Source organism: Cupressus sempervirens, chromosome 7, assembly GCF_028749045.1.
Source record: "Cupressus sempervirens isolate cs-2001-9-10 chromosome 7, ASM2874904v1, whole genome shotgun sequence".
In the NCBI taxonomy this organism is placed as follows: domain Eukaryota; kingdom Viridiplantae; phylum Streptophyta; class Pinopsida; order Cupressales; family Cupressaceae; genus Cupressus; species Cupressus sempervirens.
Genome location: NC_143124.1, coordinates 513,750,404 through 513,771,206, shown reverse-complemented (window position 1 = coordinate 513,771,206; position 20,803 = coordinate 513,750,404). Strand labels below are relative to the sequence as shown.

Sequence of the window (20,803 nt, the reverse complement as noted above, 5' to 3'; positions counted from 1 at the left end):
ATCCAAATCCATCAGAGATTGAAGGAAGCCAATGACATACAAAAAAGTTATGCAGATGCAAAAAGAACACTTAGGGAATTATCAGTGGGAGAAAAGGCGCTATTAAGAGTAAAACCTCGGAAGAGTACTATCAAGTTTGGTAAGAATGCCAAGTTAGTCCCAAGGTATGTGGGACCCTTTGAAATATTGGAAATTATGAACCCAGCAGCCTACAGAATTGCCCTACCACTAGCTCTTGCAAGAATGCATGACGTCTTCCATGTGTCATACCTTAAGAAATACCCTACTCATCATGATCATATAATTGATTGGAACCTATTACAGATGCGAGAACTAAGGGTGGTGGAAATAGAACCACTCACAATACTCGAGGTGTGTAAGCTACGCTTACGAAATCAAGAGGTGACTCAATGTAAGGTCCAGTGGGATCAATATGCAGAGGATAATGCTACCTAAGAAGATTATCATGAAATTTTTCAAAAATACCCTCATCTTTTCTTCAGGACTAGATCCTGAACCTTTACTTTCTTGAAATGATCTAAATAGATATTGTTTAAGTTTTGCTGTGATATTTATTGGGGGTGATGAAAAACTTAAGGGGGAGGGTATGTTACATCCCAAATTTGGACCTAATTTTAAAATTAATTATAGTTGTTAAATTAAATGGATTTTCTTTCATAATCATGTGAAGAAGGTAGTTAAACATATGCGTTGTATTCATTATGTTAATTGTTTAATGAAGATAGTCGTTATACATTATTTGTCATGTGATGTTTAGCAGTTGCTTGATTTTGGAATTTTAGTTAATAATTAAATTCTTTATCTATATTAAATGTTATTATGAAATTATCATGGAACTTGTTATTATCGTGGAAATATTGCAAGGGTGATTGTAGGAGAAGATGAAGGGGGGAATGCATTGCTAAACAGGATCAATGGAATGGGATACTAGCTTAGTCTAATTATCAAGTTGACAAGTATGATCTTAAATTGCCTTGGTAAGGACCTAGCGACTTGATCTTCAGGATACAATTGATGGACCCTCATGAGCTATTAAATAAACATCTTAAAACATAAATTAATTTAATTAAAAATAATACGTACCTCAAAGGTTTTTGATTGATCTTTCCACCACATCATTATAATATATACCTATGTACGTACACATAGATATAAGAATAAAGTGACACCATAATATTATTTTTATAATAATATGATGCCACCTCATAAGTATAACTACGTGCATGTAGATAGATATAAACTATAATTATTTTCGATTTATAACTTTCAAATCTTTTTCCATACTTATTCATTTTCATGCTAGAAACCAAATGAACACTTGGCATTTTATTTGGGCGTCCAAGAGCCAAGACTCTCCTTTTTATGTTACGACTTCTTGGAAGCCAAAGAGTCATATAACATTCATATATCATGAGGTCAAGAGAGATGCAGGGAGATATAACTCATCATCCGACTTCCTTCTCATCACCCGACTTCCTTTTCTAACACCCAATCTCCATTCTTTTTACCACCCAATAACTCTGTAGATACCATCCAATACCTATGCATTATAAACATTGCCAATCTCTTTCACGTTCTGCCTTATATTATTTTCTCTTTGTTGAAGACATGATTATATTTCACACTGAGTTTGCGCCTGGAGATCATTTCGAGGAAGAGCTAAATCATTAGCGTCTAGCAAGACTCCAAACTTTCTAGATTATACCAAGTTATGTGGTCAAAATCATATTCCAAGTATTGCTATAAATTTCATTATCAGTTGTTACTGCATTCCAATTACCATAGCAGTAAGTTGCAGTTTATATTCATCATGCTTAAGTATAACGATTAGACCCTCTTTAAGGAGTTGTTTATGATAAATAAAAGCCAAGTATCCATGACACGGAATCATAATTTATTTATGCCATTGATAGTCAGAATCAAATGAATTTTTTTCTGCAAGTCTTTAAGAGCACATTCTTCTAATCACAAATAGTGATAAGCTGGAAACATAAAATATTCATGAATCAGTTGGGAATCAACAGGCAGAGCCGATTGCTCTAAGATCCGAGCACCTAAGACTCACCGGCTGTATAGCCATGGAAAAGGTGAAGAGGTCACATGGAATCTGACATGACATGGAAATAAAAGTCAGATATGATACAATAAATCTAAATTAATTTTATTTAATAGCTCATGCTCGTCCATATTATTGTTCCCCTATTGTCAAGTCGAGCAGTGGTGATCGGGTCATTAACCCATCAAAAAACCTTGGCCAAGGTCGTTTTAAGGCATGTTTGTCATCTATGATCACTTGATCTCAGTGGAGCCAGTTATTCAGACATGTCTGTCCATAACTGTGCGGACATTCTAAAAACCGAAATGCTCAGGTGGCTAGACTAAAAGTATCCCAAGCCTCATCCCGAGGTAGGGACGGCCTTTCTATTCAACAAATTGTGTGGGGATAAATATAATCTGAGGTTGGGAGGTTAAGCCTAAGTGAATGCTTCTCCTCTTACCGAAAGCCGAGGCTTGCACAACCAACTAAAGACTCACCGGATATTTCTTGTATGTTTTTCTTTTTCATGTTAAGCATTTACTTTACTTGTATGTATGGAAAGATAGAAAATTGTTATTTCAGTTATCACAATTGATCATTGTTACAGTTATTTCAGTTAATCGTTATTATAGTTATTATAGTTGATCATTGTTATAGTTGATTCAGTTAATCGTTATTATAGTTATTACAGTTGATCATTGTTTCGGTTGATCATTGATATAGTTATTTCAGTTGAGCTTTGTTATTTCCGTTAATCATTGGTGGTTAAAAGCAGTTAATGTCCCATGAAAAGGAATTCAATATATTTGTTCAATAATTTGTTGAGGAAAACTCTTTCTAGATCACCTTTATTTGTTATGAAAATCCGTTTGTTACAGATAATATCCACCGTAATTATCTCATTAAGAACATATGATACACAATTGATATCAAGTCAACATGATCTCTATCAATAAGTCCAAGAGATATTTAAATATCAAGACATTTCCATGTATATCAAGTCAACATGATATTCATCATGATAGTAAACATTGTAAAGTCATAACCTTACAATGTCAAATACAAGTGTATACTACCAAAAAGATCGTCACCTTTCATTAATGTACACAGGGAGCAGGCCCATACACGTATGAAATCAAAAGTTTACATGAAGTCATCACGGATACTATCATGTGGTTTTGACATCCAGCATGAACCATATCAGAGAATAAGGTTTTCACCTCAAACTTATCTCTCATAGACAAGAATGTATTACAAGGGATTGCACTTGGAACTTCTTCACAACGAAACACTAGCCTTTTGACCTCCTTATCAAGGTTACTAATAGAGTGTCATAACTCCCTCTGAGTATGATATCAACTTTTCTGACCTCTTAATACAAAGTTGTCTCCTATTGAGTGTAGGACTCCCTTAGAATCATCCTTTTGACCTCCTCGCAACAAGTTGTGTCATGCTTCTCTAGTTCAACAAGTATCCTGATAGCATAAGGCCTTCCAACCTACATACATGAAACTTTATCCCATGAATCATAGTTCTTTAACTACTATAGTTTCTGATCACGGGAGACTCTATCTCGGCATGGTCTACTCCCTCTCAATTAATATGACCAAGATCATCAAAAAGTTTGACTGAAGCATATCTTCTATCTGCTCCCTCTTTTTGTCCAAGGTTGCCTCTAATGAACTGACAAAGTGCTTCAGAATTTCATAACAATTTTGTGATCTCCTCATCTAAGGTTGTATGTGGTAAATTTGTCAATCTCCCTCTGAAAGTTAGTTCTTCCTCTTTGAAGAACTGATGCGGCACCAAATCAGCCTCAGGGCAATATGATGTGTCTTTATGGAATTTCCCCATATGAATTATAGTCCTCTGCCTATTATAGTTTTCTAGTTACTTTCTCATATAGTCACAATCAAAGATGTATGGTCTCACAACCACCAACCATAATTACAAGAGCAAGTATTTCTCTATCCCTCTGAAATCATAGCATCACTTTATAAACTTTTATGAGGCTCAATTCATGAAAGCGTCAACATCCTTTGACTAAGTGAGGAGCTTTATTGTATAACCAGTTTCGATGAGTTAATGGCAATATACAGAACAACAATCTTGCAATAAATACCTTAGTCTAACGATTACTTCAGATGGCACCATATAGTCATTGGCTTCCATTATTGATTATGAAGTTGGTAATATGTTGAAAATCTCTTGTATTTCTTAAACAAATCACTTCATCTCATGACAGTTCATCATCCTGGTATTACTGATGTTCGATCCCATTTTCTTAATCACAGTTATTCAGAGGTTGACTCATCACAGATAAAAGAAAAATTCTATATCAGTATTAGTGTTTACAACTATCAGTCTGTATATTTTACTTCCATCCTTCATGATATTTATGCTGACTTATCAATACAGACTTGTATCGGTCGTATCTATGCTAACTCAACAATAGAGACTTTTATCGCTGTCAGATCCTTGCTATGAATTTAGTCTTTAACAACTACTATAATATCTTGAGCTCCCCTTCAATATCATGATGATAAGAATGCTTATCAAAATATGTATATGCCATGGACTTGGCAATGTACCTTGCTTCAGTAGTGGGCCACCATTTATACGTGGCAATTGGGATACCTATCCCTTATATTATTTCTCAAACCTTATTTTCTATCCCTTTGTCTAGCTGCCCGTTGACATGATTGCTAGATGGTTTTTCCTTCATCTTAGTCGCTGCTATCCCTTCCATTTAATATCCTGTTTACATTAGTGGTGGTTCCCATGTGGTATCTGCATTGCCCATTTAATATCCATATTTAATATCCTCATATATATTCACACTCCTCTTGGTACAAGCTAGGTTTTCCCTTTCTGACGAGCGATTCTCCTTAATATAGGTGGCACTGCCTATTAAAAATTTATTTCATTTAATATGTTCACAGGTCATCCTTTTAATATGATAAATCTCCTTTTGTTTGTTTAAAATAGCACTGTGAGTGTCTATGGATATCACTGATGGATGCTTCCCATGGAAATATTCATCATGTGAGGAATCCGGGCCACCTTTAAATCTGCGACCTTTTGTCTTTGTAGACTTACCATAAATCAGTTCTCCTAATTGTTGTTCAGCTTGACTCTTCCATATTATGGTTTATGAATTTGAACTATTCTCCATTCAGCATCATTGATCTTTGTCTTAGATCGATGTCTATTAAATGATGGTCACCATCAACACTAAGACCAAGGTTGAGTGATTAAATCTGCCCCATCGAAGTCTTTAATTGATTTGGTACTGCTTGATAAGTATATTCGATACAATGCTGCCCAGTGATTACTATTTATAAATTCAATTCATTCATTTGGTAATTATATGTCTCGGCACTGATTTTGCTAACTCTGATATATATGCAATCACCACAGTATTTTATTTTTTGATCGGTAACACAAGAGCTTTATATTAATATCAGAAAAAGTATTAGTACATATAGTTCATCATAGACACCATGTAATGCCATACCAAGCCACATCACCTACATCCCCAATTCCCATATAGATACTCGAATAGATCACATTGTGACAAAATTGTAATCACAGCTACCCCTTCATCATGGATGGATCACAAAACTACAAAAGGTGATCCAACAGACACAATAGAAACACATGCAAAAAAACCCCAAGTATCAGATTCTATCATTTGAACCATAGAGCAGCCTCCTCCCTGGAAAAATTTCAAATGGCATTGGTCGCCTCAGCCACTAGAACAGCCCCCGGACAAACACCACTAGCTCTGCAACGAGCTCTGCCATGTTGGTCATCACAAGCCCCGCCTCTACTCCCACAGAGCTCACGGGAATCCGACACACAGTTGGCAACAGTGAAATGTCCACTCTAGACACAAAAATATCCTCACGCTCAAACCCACCAGCAGCCACCACACCACCTAATCTAGGGCCACACCACCAAACACCTGACCCAATACCTTTGCATCATCCTTCACAACACTTCATGCCCTCTTCTTCGGCTGAATTAGTCTATGGACAAGAGGACGCCCATCCTCATACAGGGGAGCAAAAGACCTAATCTTAGTGAATTTCCTCTCTAGCGGCCTAACCATTCTACCACCTATCAACACTCATTCCATTTCCAAAGAGTCAAGAAAGAGATCTCCCATGTGTAGACCTATCCCCAACTCAACTCGGTCAACAACCGCTTCCAAACCAACACCCCACTTAGGCTCGATGCATGCCCTAGCAATGCTCCAGACCTCTGGTTTTGGCTCTGCAACCATTAGTGTGAGGCCCAGAAAGAGGGATGAAATATCAAGGTTAGACCTCAGCCTCCAGTCAAACTCCCAGAATTCTTCACCAAACAATAGCTTCAGCGCTTCCCAGAAGAGTTCCTCATCATGCTGAAACACGTTCCTCATTCGGGTCGCAAAGATCGATCCCTTGAAGTTTGGGATCTACCTTACGGTGCTAAGTGAGAAGTTGGCCTCCATTGTTCTTTGTTAACTATGATGCACAAGCCAAGAAATGAAAAATGCCTTTAATCGATACTCATTGAAAAACTCCAAACAAAGCCTCTAGAGACTTGAGGGGCAATAGTGATTCTATGATGTTCATTTTTCCAAGGACAACTCCCACATGTGATTACTTGGGCACACTTCAATAGACGATACATCCACCTCCATTCTAATAAATGGTCATTGGAGGTATGACAAAAATCCAACTCATGAGATGATATGCTACAAAAGCCTTCAAAAAGTTCAATATTGTCTTCACAAGTTCCAAACTTTGATAGCTTATCAGCAATGATGTTGGCTTCCCTTAATGCATGTGATACCCTATAGTCCTCAAATCTCTCCAAATGGCACCAAATTTGTTTGATGTACTTATCCAAGCGCCATGCCTCCAATTCATCTTTCACAATGCCTCGGAGTATCCCTTGTGAATCACCTTCTAGGTGGATTTTGCTCACACCAAGTTTCAATCCCGTCAATGTTGCTTCTAGTACTGCAAGGCATTTTGCCTAGTTGTTTGTACCATCCTCAATCCGTTTTGCTAACATTGCCACAATAATTCCATCTTTGCTTCTAGCTACTGCCACAATGCCTGAAGGCCTTGGGTTGCCTTTCGATGCCCAGTCAAAATTGATTTTAATTCATCCAAGATCCCACAGTTGCCACTTAGCCTCTTCTCAAATACAACTACGAGGATCAACCCCCCCAACCCATAGCGCAATCACCATGGTATTATCTGAAGTAATGTTTTCGCGTTAATCACTTCTATAAACAGGATAACTAACGTCGTTTACTATCATCAATCTGTAAGAATGACCCATGTGGATTACTGTTCGGTCTCTGTGCAATCTGCTACCCAAGTTTGATCTTCCTCTTTCCTGTACAGTTGATTCCTTACTATTTTGCATGGTAACTCTGGTGCTTTCTTATTCTTCATTTTGAGTCCGGCTTATTTAACTTTATGTTCCTCAAATATTTTCTTAAAGCTGCCTAGAAAATTATGATCTTTTGTCATTTTTATCTTCTTTTCTACATTTGCAGCCTAGCTCTGATACCATGTTGAGATTAGAGGATCACTGCAAATATAATTCTACTACCTAATCGGTATGTGATTCAATTATTATATTGTAGTCCCAATTTGAAGAGATGTATTCATTTATTTATTTAAGCAATTATGATCTCTTGAATTAGCTCATATTTATATCCACACCAACAATCAAGACATGGGCGGACATGTCTATTCATCCATGAAAAGACAAGATGGTATAAGTAACAAAACAACAAAGGACCCAATTCTTAATCAAGTGTAATTAGTTTATTACACAGATTCCTTTATGATTTTTAATCTATACAAGGCAATAGAGCATTTGCTCATCTAATGCATGATTGACATTATATCAAGAACATAATGCTCAATACAAGAGAACTATAATTTGATCGTTTAGATTTCTATACTTAGTTTGATCAATCACCCAAAGTTGCCATAGACAATGTACAAGCATTCCTTAAATAGGCATTTTTACACCACCTAGGAAGTTTCTAGACATCAAACCCTAACCCTTGAGACCGACTAACTCTAAAATTACATATAGAGTCGGCCCGATACAACTTTGACACTTATTTTGGAAATTTTGGTCGGCCCAACTTCGAAAGGCCATGACTTTCGAACCATTGCTCCGATTGGCTATTATAACCACTTTTCGAAATCCTCAACTTCTGATCTATAAGGCCTCACTTGCCCAAGCTCCAGTCAACCCCATTCTGGAGCCCATCCAGGGCCTCTAAGGTCTTCAACGATGAGCTTGAAGTTTTTATACCAAAATTACACGCCCAAAATCTGCTATAAATCCACAAATACTCATGAGATTGCACTGAGCCTCAACTGGTAGGCTAATATATCCAAGAGGAACATCCACCTTTGAAATTAGTACATTTGAGCTCATATGACTGACATACTAAGTAGAAAGCCTCCAAAAACAACAACTTTGCACTGAAACAACCCTTATTCAAGAAACAAAAAGGAAATATTTTTGGGTGATGCAAGATTGCTCTTACACTCATGATGCTCCTACATCAGACACTTGGGGTAATTTGAGAAGTGACCCCATCACATCTCAGGTGTTAAGAGGAAAACCAAGGCAATTGACCTCCTCCCTTGCTAGCCATGATGAATCTTCTATTAGCCTCCCTTGCTTGACCAAGTACTCTTCATAAGTTTTGTTCTTTGTACTTTTGCCAACACAACTGTCCAATATCTCCCCAATCTCCTTTATAGCCGAACTAGTAGTTGGAATACTCCAATGCGCTTCTGTAACTTCACCTCCATCACCTCCTTCATAATACTTTGTCAAATCTTAAATGTTAAATACTAAAGAAATATACAATTCAGCAAGCAACTCCACTTCATAGGCATTTCCACAATAATGCCTCTTCACTATCTTGCACAATCCAAACTTCTTCATTTTTAGCTTATTATATGTACCCACTGGAAAACGCTCCTTTCTCAAATGAACCATGACTTCATCTCCAATCTAAAATTCCTTATACCTCATTTTCACATCTGCCTTAGCTTTATACTGTGTATTCATCTTAATAATGTGCTTCCTCACCTCCTCGTGGAAATTCTTCAAATGTTTAGCAAATTCTTTTGCACTACTTATTTCTCCTTTATCCAACTGCCTCAATTTAGAAGCATTTATGGGATTGTTCCCATATACAATCTGGAATGGTGATTTACCAATACTCCTATTGACATAAGTATTGTATGCAAATTCCACCTGTGGTAAAATCAGATCCTAGTCCTTTGGTTTATCTCCAACCAAGCATCTCAGCAAATTACCCAAACTCTAGTTCACAACTTATGTTTGTCCATCAATCTATGGATGATGTGATGAACTAAACTTCAAATTTGTCTTCAATTTCTTCCACAATGTATGCCAGAATTACGCAACAAACTTGGTATCTCAATCTAAAACTATAGTCTAGCAAACCATGTAGTCTCACTACTCTGAAAAACAACTCTACCACATGAACAACATCATTAGTCTTGTTGTAGGGAATGAAATGTGTCGTCTTTGAAAATCTATCAAGCACCACAAATATTGAATCATACCCTCGACGTGACCTTGGTAAACCAAAAACAAAATTCATGATGAAATCCTCCCACGGCTCCTCTAGTACAGGTAATGGCTAATATAATTTAGTATTCTGCTTCACGCCTTTTGCCACCTGACATACTCTACAACTCTACACAAACTTCTTCACATCCTGCTACAATTGTGGCCAATAATAATACTCAACAACCAAAGCAATGGTCGTATTTCTACCAAAGTGTCCAGCCAAGCCTCCACTATGCTTCTCCTTGATGATATTTTTTCTCATAGAACTTCTAGGAATACACAATTGACATCCTTTGAACAACATACCATCTTGGATTATGAAATCCAACCACTTTGTCCTGTCAAGTGTAATAGGTTCAGTACATGTCTTCCAAGCTTCGCCAAAAATAGGATCCTCTCGATACAAATTCTTGAGTTCCTTGAACCCAACCACCTCAATCTGCATCTCTGTTAGCAAAAGTTGCCTTCTACTAAGAGCATCTGCAACTCTATTAGACTTCTCACTCCTGTGTTTCAAAACAAATGTATAACTCTGCAAAAAATCAACCTACTTTAAATTCTTTTGGTTCAATTTTCCTTGACTATTCAAATATTGCAAAGCTTGATGATCAATATACAAACCAAACGCCTTAGGAAGAAGATAGTGTCTCCACTTCTTCAATGTCTAAACTATAGCATAAAAATCCTAATCATAAACAAAATATTTTCTTTTGGCATCATTCAACTTCTCACTAAAATAAGAAACAAGTCTACCTTCTTGGCTCAAAACAACTCATATTGCAGTACCACTAGCATCACAGTCTACTCGAAACACCTTGTTAAAATTTGGAAGTGCTAAAAAAGGCTTCTCTATAACTTTTTGTTTCAACAAATTAAAACTCTTATCTACTCCTACAGTCCACTTAAATTCTTTCCTACAGTCCACTAAAATAAGCAACAATTCTACCTTCTTATTTCAAAACAGCTCCGATTGCAATACCACTAGCGTCACAGTCTACTTGAAACACTTTGTTAAAATCTAGAAGTGCTAAAACAGGCTACTCTGTAACTTTCTATTTCAACAGATTAAAACTCTTATTTGCTCCTACAGTCCACTTAAATTCTTTCCTATCCCCTCATTGTTTCAGCCAAAGGCCCACAAATACTGCTAAAACTTCTGATAAACTTTCTATAAAAACTAGTCAGTCCATGGAAAGATCTTACCTCAATTGCACTCCTTGGAGTAGGCCATTCAAGGATAGCCTTCACTTTCTCAGGGTCCATTTTCAGACCTTCCTCTGAAACTACAAATCCCAAGTACACCAACTCCTTCACAAAACTACACCTTTTTAGATTTATCAGCAGCTTTTCTTCCCTCAACATATCAAACACCTTACAAACATGCATCAAATGCTCCTCCAATGTCTTGCTAAATATCAAAATATCATCTATGTAAACAATGACAAACTTACCCAAAAACTCCCACTTGTACAATCTTTCTCATGTCTTAAAAGGCAGACTTCCATTCATCTCCTTCTCTGATGCGAATCTGATGGTACCCACTCTTCAAACCTATCTTTATGAAATATAGAGATCCACTCAAACAATCCATAATATCATCCATCCTTGGCAATGGAAATTTGTACTTGATTGTGATCTTGTTGATAGCCCATGAATCTGTGCATCTCCTCCATTCTCCATTCTTCATTGGTGTTAATACTGCTGGTATAGCACAGACTCAGACTCTCAAATCAACCCCTTTTGCAACATCTCGTGAACTTGTTTGTTCAACTCTTCACTTTCTCTACTAGTGTCATTCTGTGCGATGCCTTGTTTGGCAAACTGGCTCCTAGAATCAAATTCATCTAGTGACTAATCTTCCTCACTAGGGTAATCCATCAGGTACATTATCTGACACAATATCAGGAAACTCTCCCAACAAATCTGCAACTTTTCTAGTTCTTCCTCTACTTCTTCTTTACCATCTTTTGGAATTACAGCAAAACACATATGCTCCCTTCCATCAACAAAACATAATTTGGCAGCACTACATATCTTTTATTCTTTCTCCTTCAACGACTTCCAACTTATGTTTCACTCCATCCTTTGTCAAAGTGTAGGCATTTCTTCGCCCATCATGTACAACATGCCTGTCAAACTACCACGGCCTACGCAACAACATATGACATATGTCCATAGGTATGATGATATTGCAAAGCGCCTCATCCTAGTGGTCATCTTGTACCTAGGCAATACGATATGGATGCGGGTGTTTCAACCTCTTCAGCTCCAACTTTGTGACCATCTTTTCTGACACCAAATTGTCAGTGCTTCCACCATCAATGATCACATCACAACACTTATCTTCACATTTGCACCTAATGCGAAACAAACTCCTCCTTTGATTAGGTTCATTCTCTTCACTCAACAAGACTCTCCTATTCACTAGAACTTCTCTTCTTTCAGCATCTTCGGAATGAGATGATTTGGCATCTTCATCAACATGCGCAACTTTGGCCTAGCGTTCAGTTCTCTGATTTGTCCTTCTTGGCACTGGGAACACTAAAATGCTCTATGCCCTTCTTTTCCATAGTTAAAACATTTCCCACGGAAGCCTCCTCTTCTAGATCCTTTCCCTCTTCCTCATCTTGCACCCAAGCAATACGGTACAGACGCATGTGTTTCTACCTCTTGAGATTTAACTTTGTGACCATAGTTTCTAACAATAAATTGTCAATGCTTCCTCCATCAATGATCACATCACAACACTTATCCTCACATTTCCACCTTATGCGAAACAAACTTCTCCTTTGATCAGATTCTTTCTCACCACTCAACAAGACTCTCCTATTAACTAGGACTTCTCTTTCAGCATCTTCAGAATGGGATGACTTGGCATCTTCGTCAACATGCGCAACTCTAGCCTGGCTTTCTATTCTCCAATCTGTCCTTCCTTGGCATTGGGAACATTCAAATGCTCTATGCCCTTCTTCTTCGCAGTGAAAACATCTTCCACGAAAACCTCCTCTTCCAACTCCTTGCCCTCTTCCTCTTCCTCTCTAATCTCCATTGTTCTGATCGTGGAAATGTTTGGAATTGTTTCCCCTCTGGCTCTGACTGCAATTGCTCACCTCATCCTTGTTCTTTTGATCATCATTTCGGCCTCCATAAGACCGTCTGCCAGATCTTCCACTGCAACCTCTTCCACTATTCTTATTATCAAACTTTTTGTTCAGCTTCTCTTCAAATCTTAGGGTAAACTAGTACGCCTCCTCAATATTGATCATTTGAACCAAACTCAACTCCTCCTGAATGCTTTGGCTTAACCCATTAAGATAACAGTAACTTTCACCTTATCAGCTTCCGCATGGCCGATTCTAATGAGAACTCGGCAGAACTCTTTAGCATACTCTTGAACAGATCTTCTCGCTTGCTTCAACCCTTGCATTTTTTTTAGCATACCATGCTCATAATCCACAGGAATGAATTGTTGCTTCAATTTAGCTATCATCCATTCTCATTTGGTGATTTTGTCCTTTCCTCTTCTGTTTTGCTCCAACTAAATCTCCTGCCACAAAATCTTCGCATGTCCCTTCAGTTTCACCTTCGCAAACTTGACCCTATCAGGATCCTCAATATCTTCAAACTCAAAAATGTATTCCTCCAAGTCATTGATCCAATCAATCAACTCCTATGAGTTAAGATTTCTCGAAAATGTGGAAACCTCAAACTTAGGTCTCTTTCCAATCTTGGAGATGGCCTTGAAAAGTCTTTCTTCTTCTTGGTTCAGAACCACCTCTACTTTAGCATTTTCTTCTTCTTCGCCTTCATCCTCGCTTTCATCTCTTACGGCAAGATTTATTCCTCTACACATTTGTTCTTCCAATGCTTGCATTTGTCTTTGGAGGGCTCTAAAACCCTCAAGTGTAACACCTATGACTCTTCCATCCTGCTCTCTTCATGGAGGCATTTTTCGCACTTTTGCTAAAACCCTAGTGCAAACTACCTCACAATTGGCGATTTGTCTACATCCTCAGCCCAAACCACAGTCTTGGTACAACTGCCACACAATCGGCGATCTGTTTACACACTCAGGAACTCATGCTCTGCTACCACTTGATGAAGGGTGCTCCCCTTAATACCACAAACATATCACTTGATGATGGGTGCTCCCCTTAATACCACAAACACATAACAGAAACAAAGAAATAACAGCAATTTGTGAGAACAAAATATGGACTTCTTATTATCGCCACAAATGCAAAATTATAGAATTTTGAAATACAAATGCAAACCGACATGGGTGCCTTCCTCACAATAATTTGCAACACAAAGCTATGAACTATCACCTAGAGTTAACCTGGACAATGTGTGGGCATTCCTTAAATAGGCACTTTTACACCACCCGAGAAGTTTCTAGACATTAAACCCTAACCCTTGAGACCAACTAACTCTAAAATTACATATAGAGTCGCCTCGATACACCTTTGACAATTATTTTGGAGACTTTGGTCGACCCAACTTCGTTGGGCCATAACTTTTCAATCATTGCTCTAATTAGCTATTATAACCACTTTTCAGAGTCCTCAACTTCTAATCTACAGGGCTCTACTTGCACAAGCTCCAGTTGTCCCATTTCGAAGCCCATACGGGGCCTCTAAGGTCTTCAACGATGAGCCTGAAGTTTTTATACCAAAATTGCATACGAAAAATCCGCAATAAATCCACGAAAACTCATGATATGACACTGAGCCTCAACTGGTAGGCTGGTATATCCAAGAGGAACATCCACCTCTGAAATTAGGACATTCTGAGCTCGTATGACTAACTTACTAAGTAGAAAGCCTCCAGAAACAACAACTCTGAATTGAGACAACCCTTATTCAAGAAACAAAAAGGAAATATTTTTTGCTAATGCAAGATTGCTCTTACACCTAGGATGCCCCAACATCAAAAAGGCGATAAGCGACAATGATAAGGAGAAGATAAGCTATCACCTACATAAGGTGGAATAACATGTCCACCAATGTGGATCATCCTCCATTATGCAATGAAGTATGTGCGATGATGAGGATGATAATGTGATATGTGCACTAAAGGTGGATTAAGATAATAACTATCACAACCTAGAGTGGAATTCTCCTACACCATGTGCTTAATTGAGGTGAAAACTCCTAGGTGTCTCAATGACAAACTACTATGCAATGCATTATTCTAAGTGTAATTAGTGAATATTTAATTACACCAATAATATTTAATTCTTATATTTTAAAAGTAATATATTATGTAATAATTAGTATGATTATAATAAACTATATTACTATTTTATTAACTTACAATTTATTTATATTTTAATCATATGGTTCTTATTTTGACGGGGGTATCACAGATGAAAACCTAAACAATCAATTCCTAATTCACAACAACAAATCTAAAGTAGAGGTAGAAATATTTTCCCTAAAACTAGCTACCCAAACTATTGGCCTCCACTCACAACAATCATATGCCAAAGAAATACCTTTGGGTTGACTACTTTTGCCCAGATTTTGTGGCAAAAGATGGCTAAAAGCCAACTTTGTGTGTTTAACAGCTTTAACTTGACCAAACTAACCCCATCACTACTTTGATTCTATGATGATCAAATTTCATAGAGATATAAACTTTCTAGCAACTCCTCAATCACCTCAATCAATCATATACCTAAGGAGAATGATCTTATGCAAGATAGGCTACTTTTTCAAAACAATTCAGCAAAATATCCTCCAATCTATCTAAAACAATTCTCCCGCTTTGCTGAAATCTAACATTTGTAAAACCTACTAGAATCAATGTGTAAACAAGCAAACTATTCAAAAAAAACTACAAAAAAAACGATTGGCATCGGTGCAACACACTCTGCTTTAAGACTCAAACACTTAGTGGAGTAACCTCCAAAAGTCACACGACGAGAAAAAAATTGAAATGTGTTGAAAATAGTAGGAAAGAAATGGAAAGAAATGGAAAAAAACACACAACTTATCATGAATAATAGTGTCTTGGACAGACTTGGCATGAATCTCAAGGCGCAAGAAACTGTGACTTAATCCCCATTTGGCATGAAAGTTAAATATATTTTTTTCTGGTTTTATGAATTTTTCAGCATTTTTCAACTGACCATTTTCTTACTAATTAGTTGAAACTAGATATTGGTTTGTTGAGTCAATCATGCTCCTTTAATCCCAATGGGCCAAATAACAATATGATATTAAATCTAAGAATTAACAAATAATGAAGCCAAGGACTGCACAAATCAGCCACAACATATTCCAATACAACCACTTACTCCGGTCATGTGGCTCTGTAAGATACTCAATATGTATTGGTTATGTGAATCATATTTTTAAATTTTTATTATACAGTTATAAAATGCTATAAAATGCAACACTTTCAACAAAACATTAACATGAAATCAATATTGTATTTATAATTTCTCACACAACTTAAGGCTACCATGTCGAGTACAAGAATAATCTATGGATATCAGAAATCATACAAACATAACCCTATCACATATATCCTTTAATCTTGTACTATTATTATTAAAAATTACAAGCAGATCACTGAACCTGAATGAATAACCAAAATTGGCTTCCTCGCATCATCCTGAAAGCTTGACCATTCAACTTGTCCAACCACAGAACATAAATGCAAATGCCTTTTAATCACAAAAAGATACAGACACCTTTTGGCATGGTATCGATGGTTCAAAATGTCTTTTTCGAAAAAGCACACCTGCATAACATGGCAAATTACAAAAAAGTTTCATCACACACTTAGTTGGCTTATCAGTTGAAAAAACTAGTTTTTCAAGTATTGGAAACTTCCAAAATAGTTGAACTGTTGAAGAATAATTTACCTTTGGCATTCGCACTGCAAGGTCAACATTTATAAATGGTTTGGCTACTGTCTTAAGTCCATAACTACCAACAATTTCTACAGAATCTGGCTTCTTGAAATTGAGGTTGACTTTATCACTAGGTGCCCCTAAGTCTTTGATAAAAGCAGCTGCTTCTGCTGCCTTGATCTGAATCCAAACCAAGCCACATTATAAACATACATTTTTCAATAGTAAGCAAGGGTACTCAAAATCTTAAGGAGAACCAGCTCCTAAATTGTACTTACTTGAATATTCCGTACATATATTCCAAAAAAAAATTAGAACCTAGGATTAGAAATCTATATAATCTTTTTAAAGCTAAGAGTAGAAGCTTTACAACATGTTTTCAGAGCTTAAGTGTCATAGTGGGGAAGGGTGTTGATTAGGTTCAATCTGTCACAGAGATCCCAAACTTGCCCAGACTCGCCCCATATTTGGCGAGTCCCAGGCCGGGTGACCTCAAGCAAGTCCTAGGAGCCCAGACTCGGACTGGGCTGAGTCTGGATGTGGACTCGCCAAGTGGCAAGTTCCAACGTGACTCTCCGAATCCTGATGACAAGACTCGGCTGGCAGACTATAAGTTATATGCAGAAAAAAAAAAACATAAAATTTATGTATTTAACTTTTAACTTGTGTTTTTTTCTGCTACTTGTTCATTGCAACCCTAAAAGGAAATTCATTTCATTATATTGGCAAGAAAAGAAGAGAAGTGTGAGATTAGAAGAAAAACAAGAGTCCATAGAAATGCAACCAGCAGGGAGGAAGAGCTGAAAATCTTCAACAAATCACATTGGGACAGCGTAATACTTGCATTTGGAGCAATAAAGAATCCATACCACTTACCAGCAATTCCAAAAAGCTCTAATCTAATTTCAAGTTTGTTGTAAGAGGTGAGAGTGAAATTTTATGGGTTTTTTTGTATTTTCTAAACAACAATCTTCTTCTTCTTTTTTTAAATTTTCAATTCTTGAAGTTGAACATTTTCCTTTCAAATACAAATTTCAAACTTCAATGAAAAAACAATAGAAAATCCTACATTTTATTTTGAAAAATTAGTAAATCTGTATTTAAAAATTTTTCTTTAAAATATGTAGGGTTTGCTGTTTTTTTACTTTGAACTTTTGACTTTAAATTCAAAAGGAAAAGAAACAAGATTGAAGAATAGAAAAGTTCTAAAAACCCTTCATTTTTTTAGACAAACCCTAATTTTTTGTATTGAGCTTTAGTTTATAAAACATAATGTGCAAGTGGTAATTTTTTTGTAAAGTTATCTTATTGCAGAAACCTTGACATTTTGAAAACCATATCTTTTATCCAATGTCTACTCCTAGTCCTCCACCTCAACGTAAGGCTAAAAAATCAAGTCAGAAGGATGAGCCTCGAAAATATACCGAAGAATTTCCTAGTAGAAAAAAAAGACAAGTTAAATATGCATATTGTAAAGAAATTAATCATGGTCACATCAATAGATTTAATTACCATATTGGCAGGATATGTGGAAATGATATTGAGTCATGCAAAGAAGCACCTCCTAAGGTTGTTCATGCATGCTATGTGGCACTAGAAACATTTGAACAATAACAGAAGCGAAGAAGAAGCAAAAAGAGGAGTTGGCAAGAATTGTTTCATGTTCAGCCACATCAGTAAATTGTGTTGGAGAGGGTCTTTTTCATGCCTCTGTTTCATCCTAGTTCTTCTACTAATGCTAGTGTTTCTACATCTAATCCTTCTAGTGGCACTGTTAGCTTTGGTCCTAGAGTTTGAAATCTAGGTTGGACAAAAAAAATTGTGCCGCACACTACTACTGGTTCACAGCCCTCACTTGAAAGCATGCCTTGAAACAAGGAGGTCCATGATGCTGCAAAATAAGCAATTTGCAAGTTTTGGTACTTTTGCAACACTCCATTTGTTGCAGCCATGTAATTTTTTTTATTTGACTTCCTTAAATTTGAAATTTAGTGTTTGAACTTTGCTTTGTCTAATAATTTTTTATATCTTATCACACATACTTATTTAAGCTGTGTGGCACATTTCCTTACTAGCAAGGCACAATAGATGTCATAGCAACTTGTGGGGCGGACTTTGGAGCCCCTACTAATGTTGACTTAAGGGACCCACTTTTGTAAGAAATGGTTGATGATATAAAAGTTGAAATAGAGGTCAAACAAGTGCTTTGAAGCAAAAGAGTTGGACCATCATGACAAATGGTTGGACCGATTGGAGGAATAGGACACTCCTAAATTTTCCTGTTTCTTGTTAAGGTGACTAATCATTCTACTTCCCGAAATACATTGTATAATTTGAATTTGATTTAGTGATTAATATTTGAATTTTGTAATTTATAGTTTATTAGTTGATCAATGATTTTGCTTTATTTTCAGGATCCACCGTATTTTTTAAATCCACTAGTTTTTTTCACATGTCAAAAAAGCCACATACTTATGTGAAGCTGTTGCGAAGTCATATGTGAGGTGGGGAAGAAAATACAGTTCAAGTGGTGGACAATGCGGCAAATTATGTTTTTCTAGAACACTTTTGATGGAGAGACACCTAGGCATTTTTGGTCTCCACGTGCAGTCATTGCCTTTACCTCATATTGGAGGATATTCACAAGCTTAAATGGGTCAAAATTTGTGTTTATAAGGCCAGAAGCATTTGTAAGTTTATCTAAATCATGCATTGGTCTTTAGCATAATGAGGCAATGTACAAGGCAGAAGGAGTTGACTCATCCTAGTATCACAAGATTCGCCTCAGATTTTATCACATTAAAATCCTTGTTACAGTTGAAGGTAGCTTTGAGGCACATGTTTGTTGGTGAGTAGTGGACTTCCTCGACATATGCTATGACCACTATAAGGATTGATGTGAGAGATTGCATTTTTTATGAGCTAGGTTTTTGGACCCTTTGTGTACAGTTCGTACAGGTAAATTTTTTATGAGTTCTACATTGTGTTTTAGTATTTACTTTCAATTTTATGCATATTTTTCTCGTATTCACAATTTTTCTTATTTGCATTCACACTTAACTATTATTGTTTCACGATATTTGCAGGTCACTAAGCCCCTAGTTGTTATGTGAATTGTTGAAGGGGAGAAGCTTGCTATGAGCTATATACATGAGGGCATGAATAGGGCCAAGGAGGCCATTAGATAGGTCTATGGAGGAAAGGAGAGTAAGTATCATCCCATTTGGGCAATAATTGATAGGAGATGGCACCTCCAGCTTCACAAGCCCATCCATGTAGTTGCTTATTACCTCAATCCACCAAGTCATTTCCACCCCAAATCAAAGCAGATGACGAGGTTCTTACTATGCTCTATTCAGTGGTAGAGCAAATTCGCTATCGAAATTACACTCAACAAGATAGAGGCATTCGATTATGCACAATGGGCATTGTTCAGTAGCCAAATGTACGAAGGAATTGTTCAGTAGTCAAATGAGCAAAGCCGCATTGTTAATTGTAAAATTTGATTTTATAATTTAGTTTTAAAATTGGAAATGAGACTTTTTTTCTTTCTTATCTTAGATAGATGGTGGCCATTGTTGGACCTAACCTTCAAAGAATTGTCATCTACATAATGAGCAAGCCATGCAACGATTTAGAATGTCAATGCAACTAGATCATGTTCAAGAAAAGATGTAATAGATTGTTCATGTAAAGGTTGAAAGATCTAGAACTTGTTCATAACAATCTCCGTCTAAAAACAACACAGACTATAGACAATGACTCCAACCCAAACAGGTAGAGGAGGTCAATCCAAAATCCAAGTGTGTCACTAAGTCTACCGATACTATCTATACTAACAAGCACCTTGAGTGGATTGACCAAGTGCATAGAGAGGCTGAGGTTGTGGCCATGGTAGAGGAGGGGGATAGAGTATGATCAAACATAGGCACAAGCATAGCTGATGATGGTTATAGTGGCATCTCACGTGCATAATCTATGGCTATGTTAGAAGCCAGGGTTGTTGTGACACCAAAAGATTGACCTGTCAATGCCCAATACAACCACTAAACTTATAGAATCCAAGAGAGGCGATTAAGTCATGTCACGAACCCCACAAGGAACGTTGGCCCACTACCAACAATCCCTCTCCCAATGTTACTCACTACAGTCTGCGAAGATTCGAACCTATGACCAAGCTCTAATACCACTTGTTAGAAGCTAAGGTTGTCGTTATACCAAAAGATCGACCTATCAATGCCCGA

General features: G+C 37.0%; 1 protein-coding gene across 2 annotated transcripts in view; it reads right to left on the bottom strand.

Annotated features, from left to right (window-relative positions):
* Window positions 1-20,803, bottom strand: part of LOC149547785 (nucleolar protein) — a 227,357-nt gene that overhangs the window by 204,771 nt on the left and 1,783 nt on the right. For both annotated transcript variants that reach the window (XM_089791838.1, XM_089791839.1), the window contains exons 2-3: window positions 16,572-16,739; window positions 16,282-16,447 (exon numbers count right to left, since the gene is read on the bottom strand). In XM_089791838.1, the coding sequence (XP_089647964.1) occupies window positions 16,282-16,447; window positions 16,572-16,739 (334 nt within the window). The remainder of the gene's footprint in view (window positions 1-16,281; window positions 16,448-16,571; window positions 16,740-20,803) is intronic.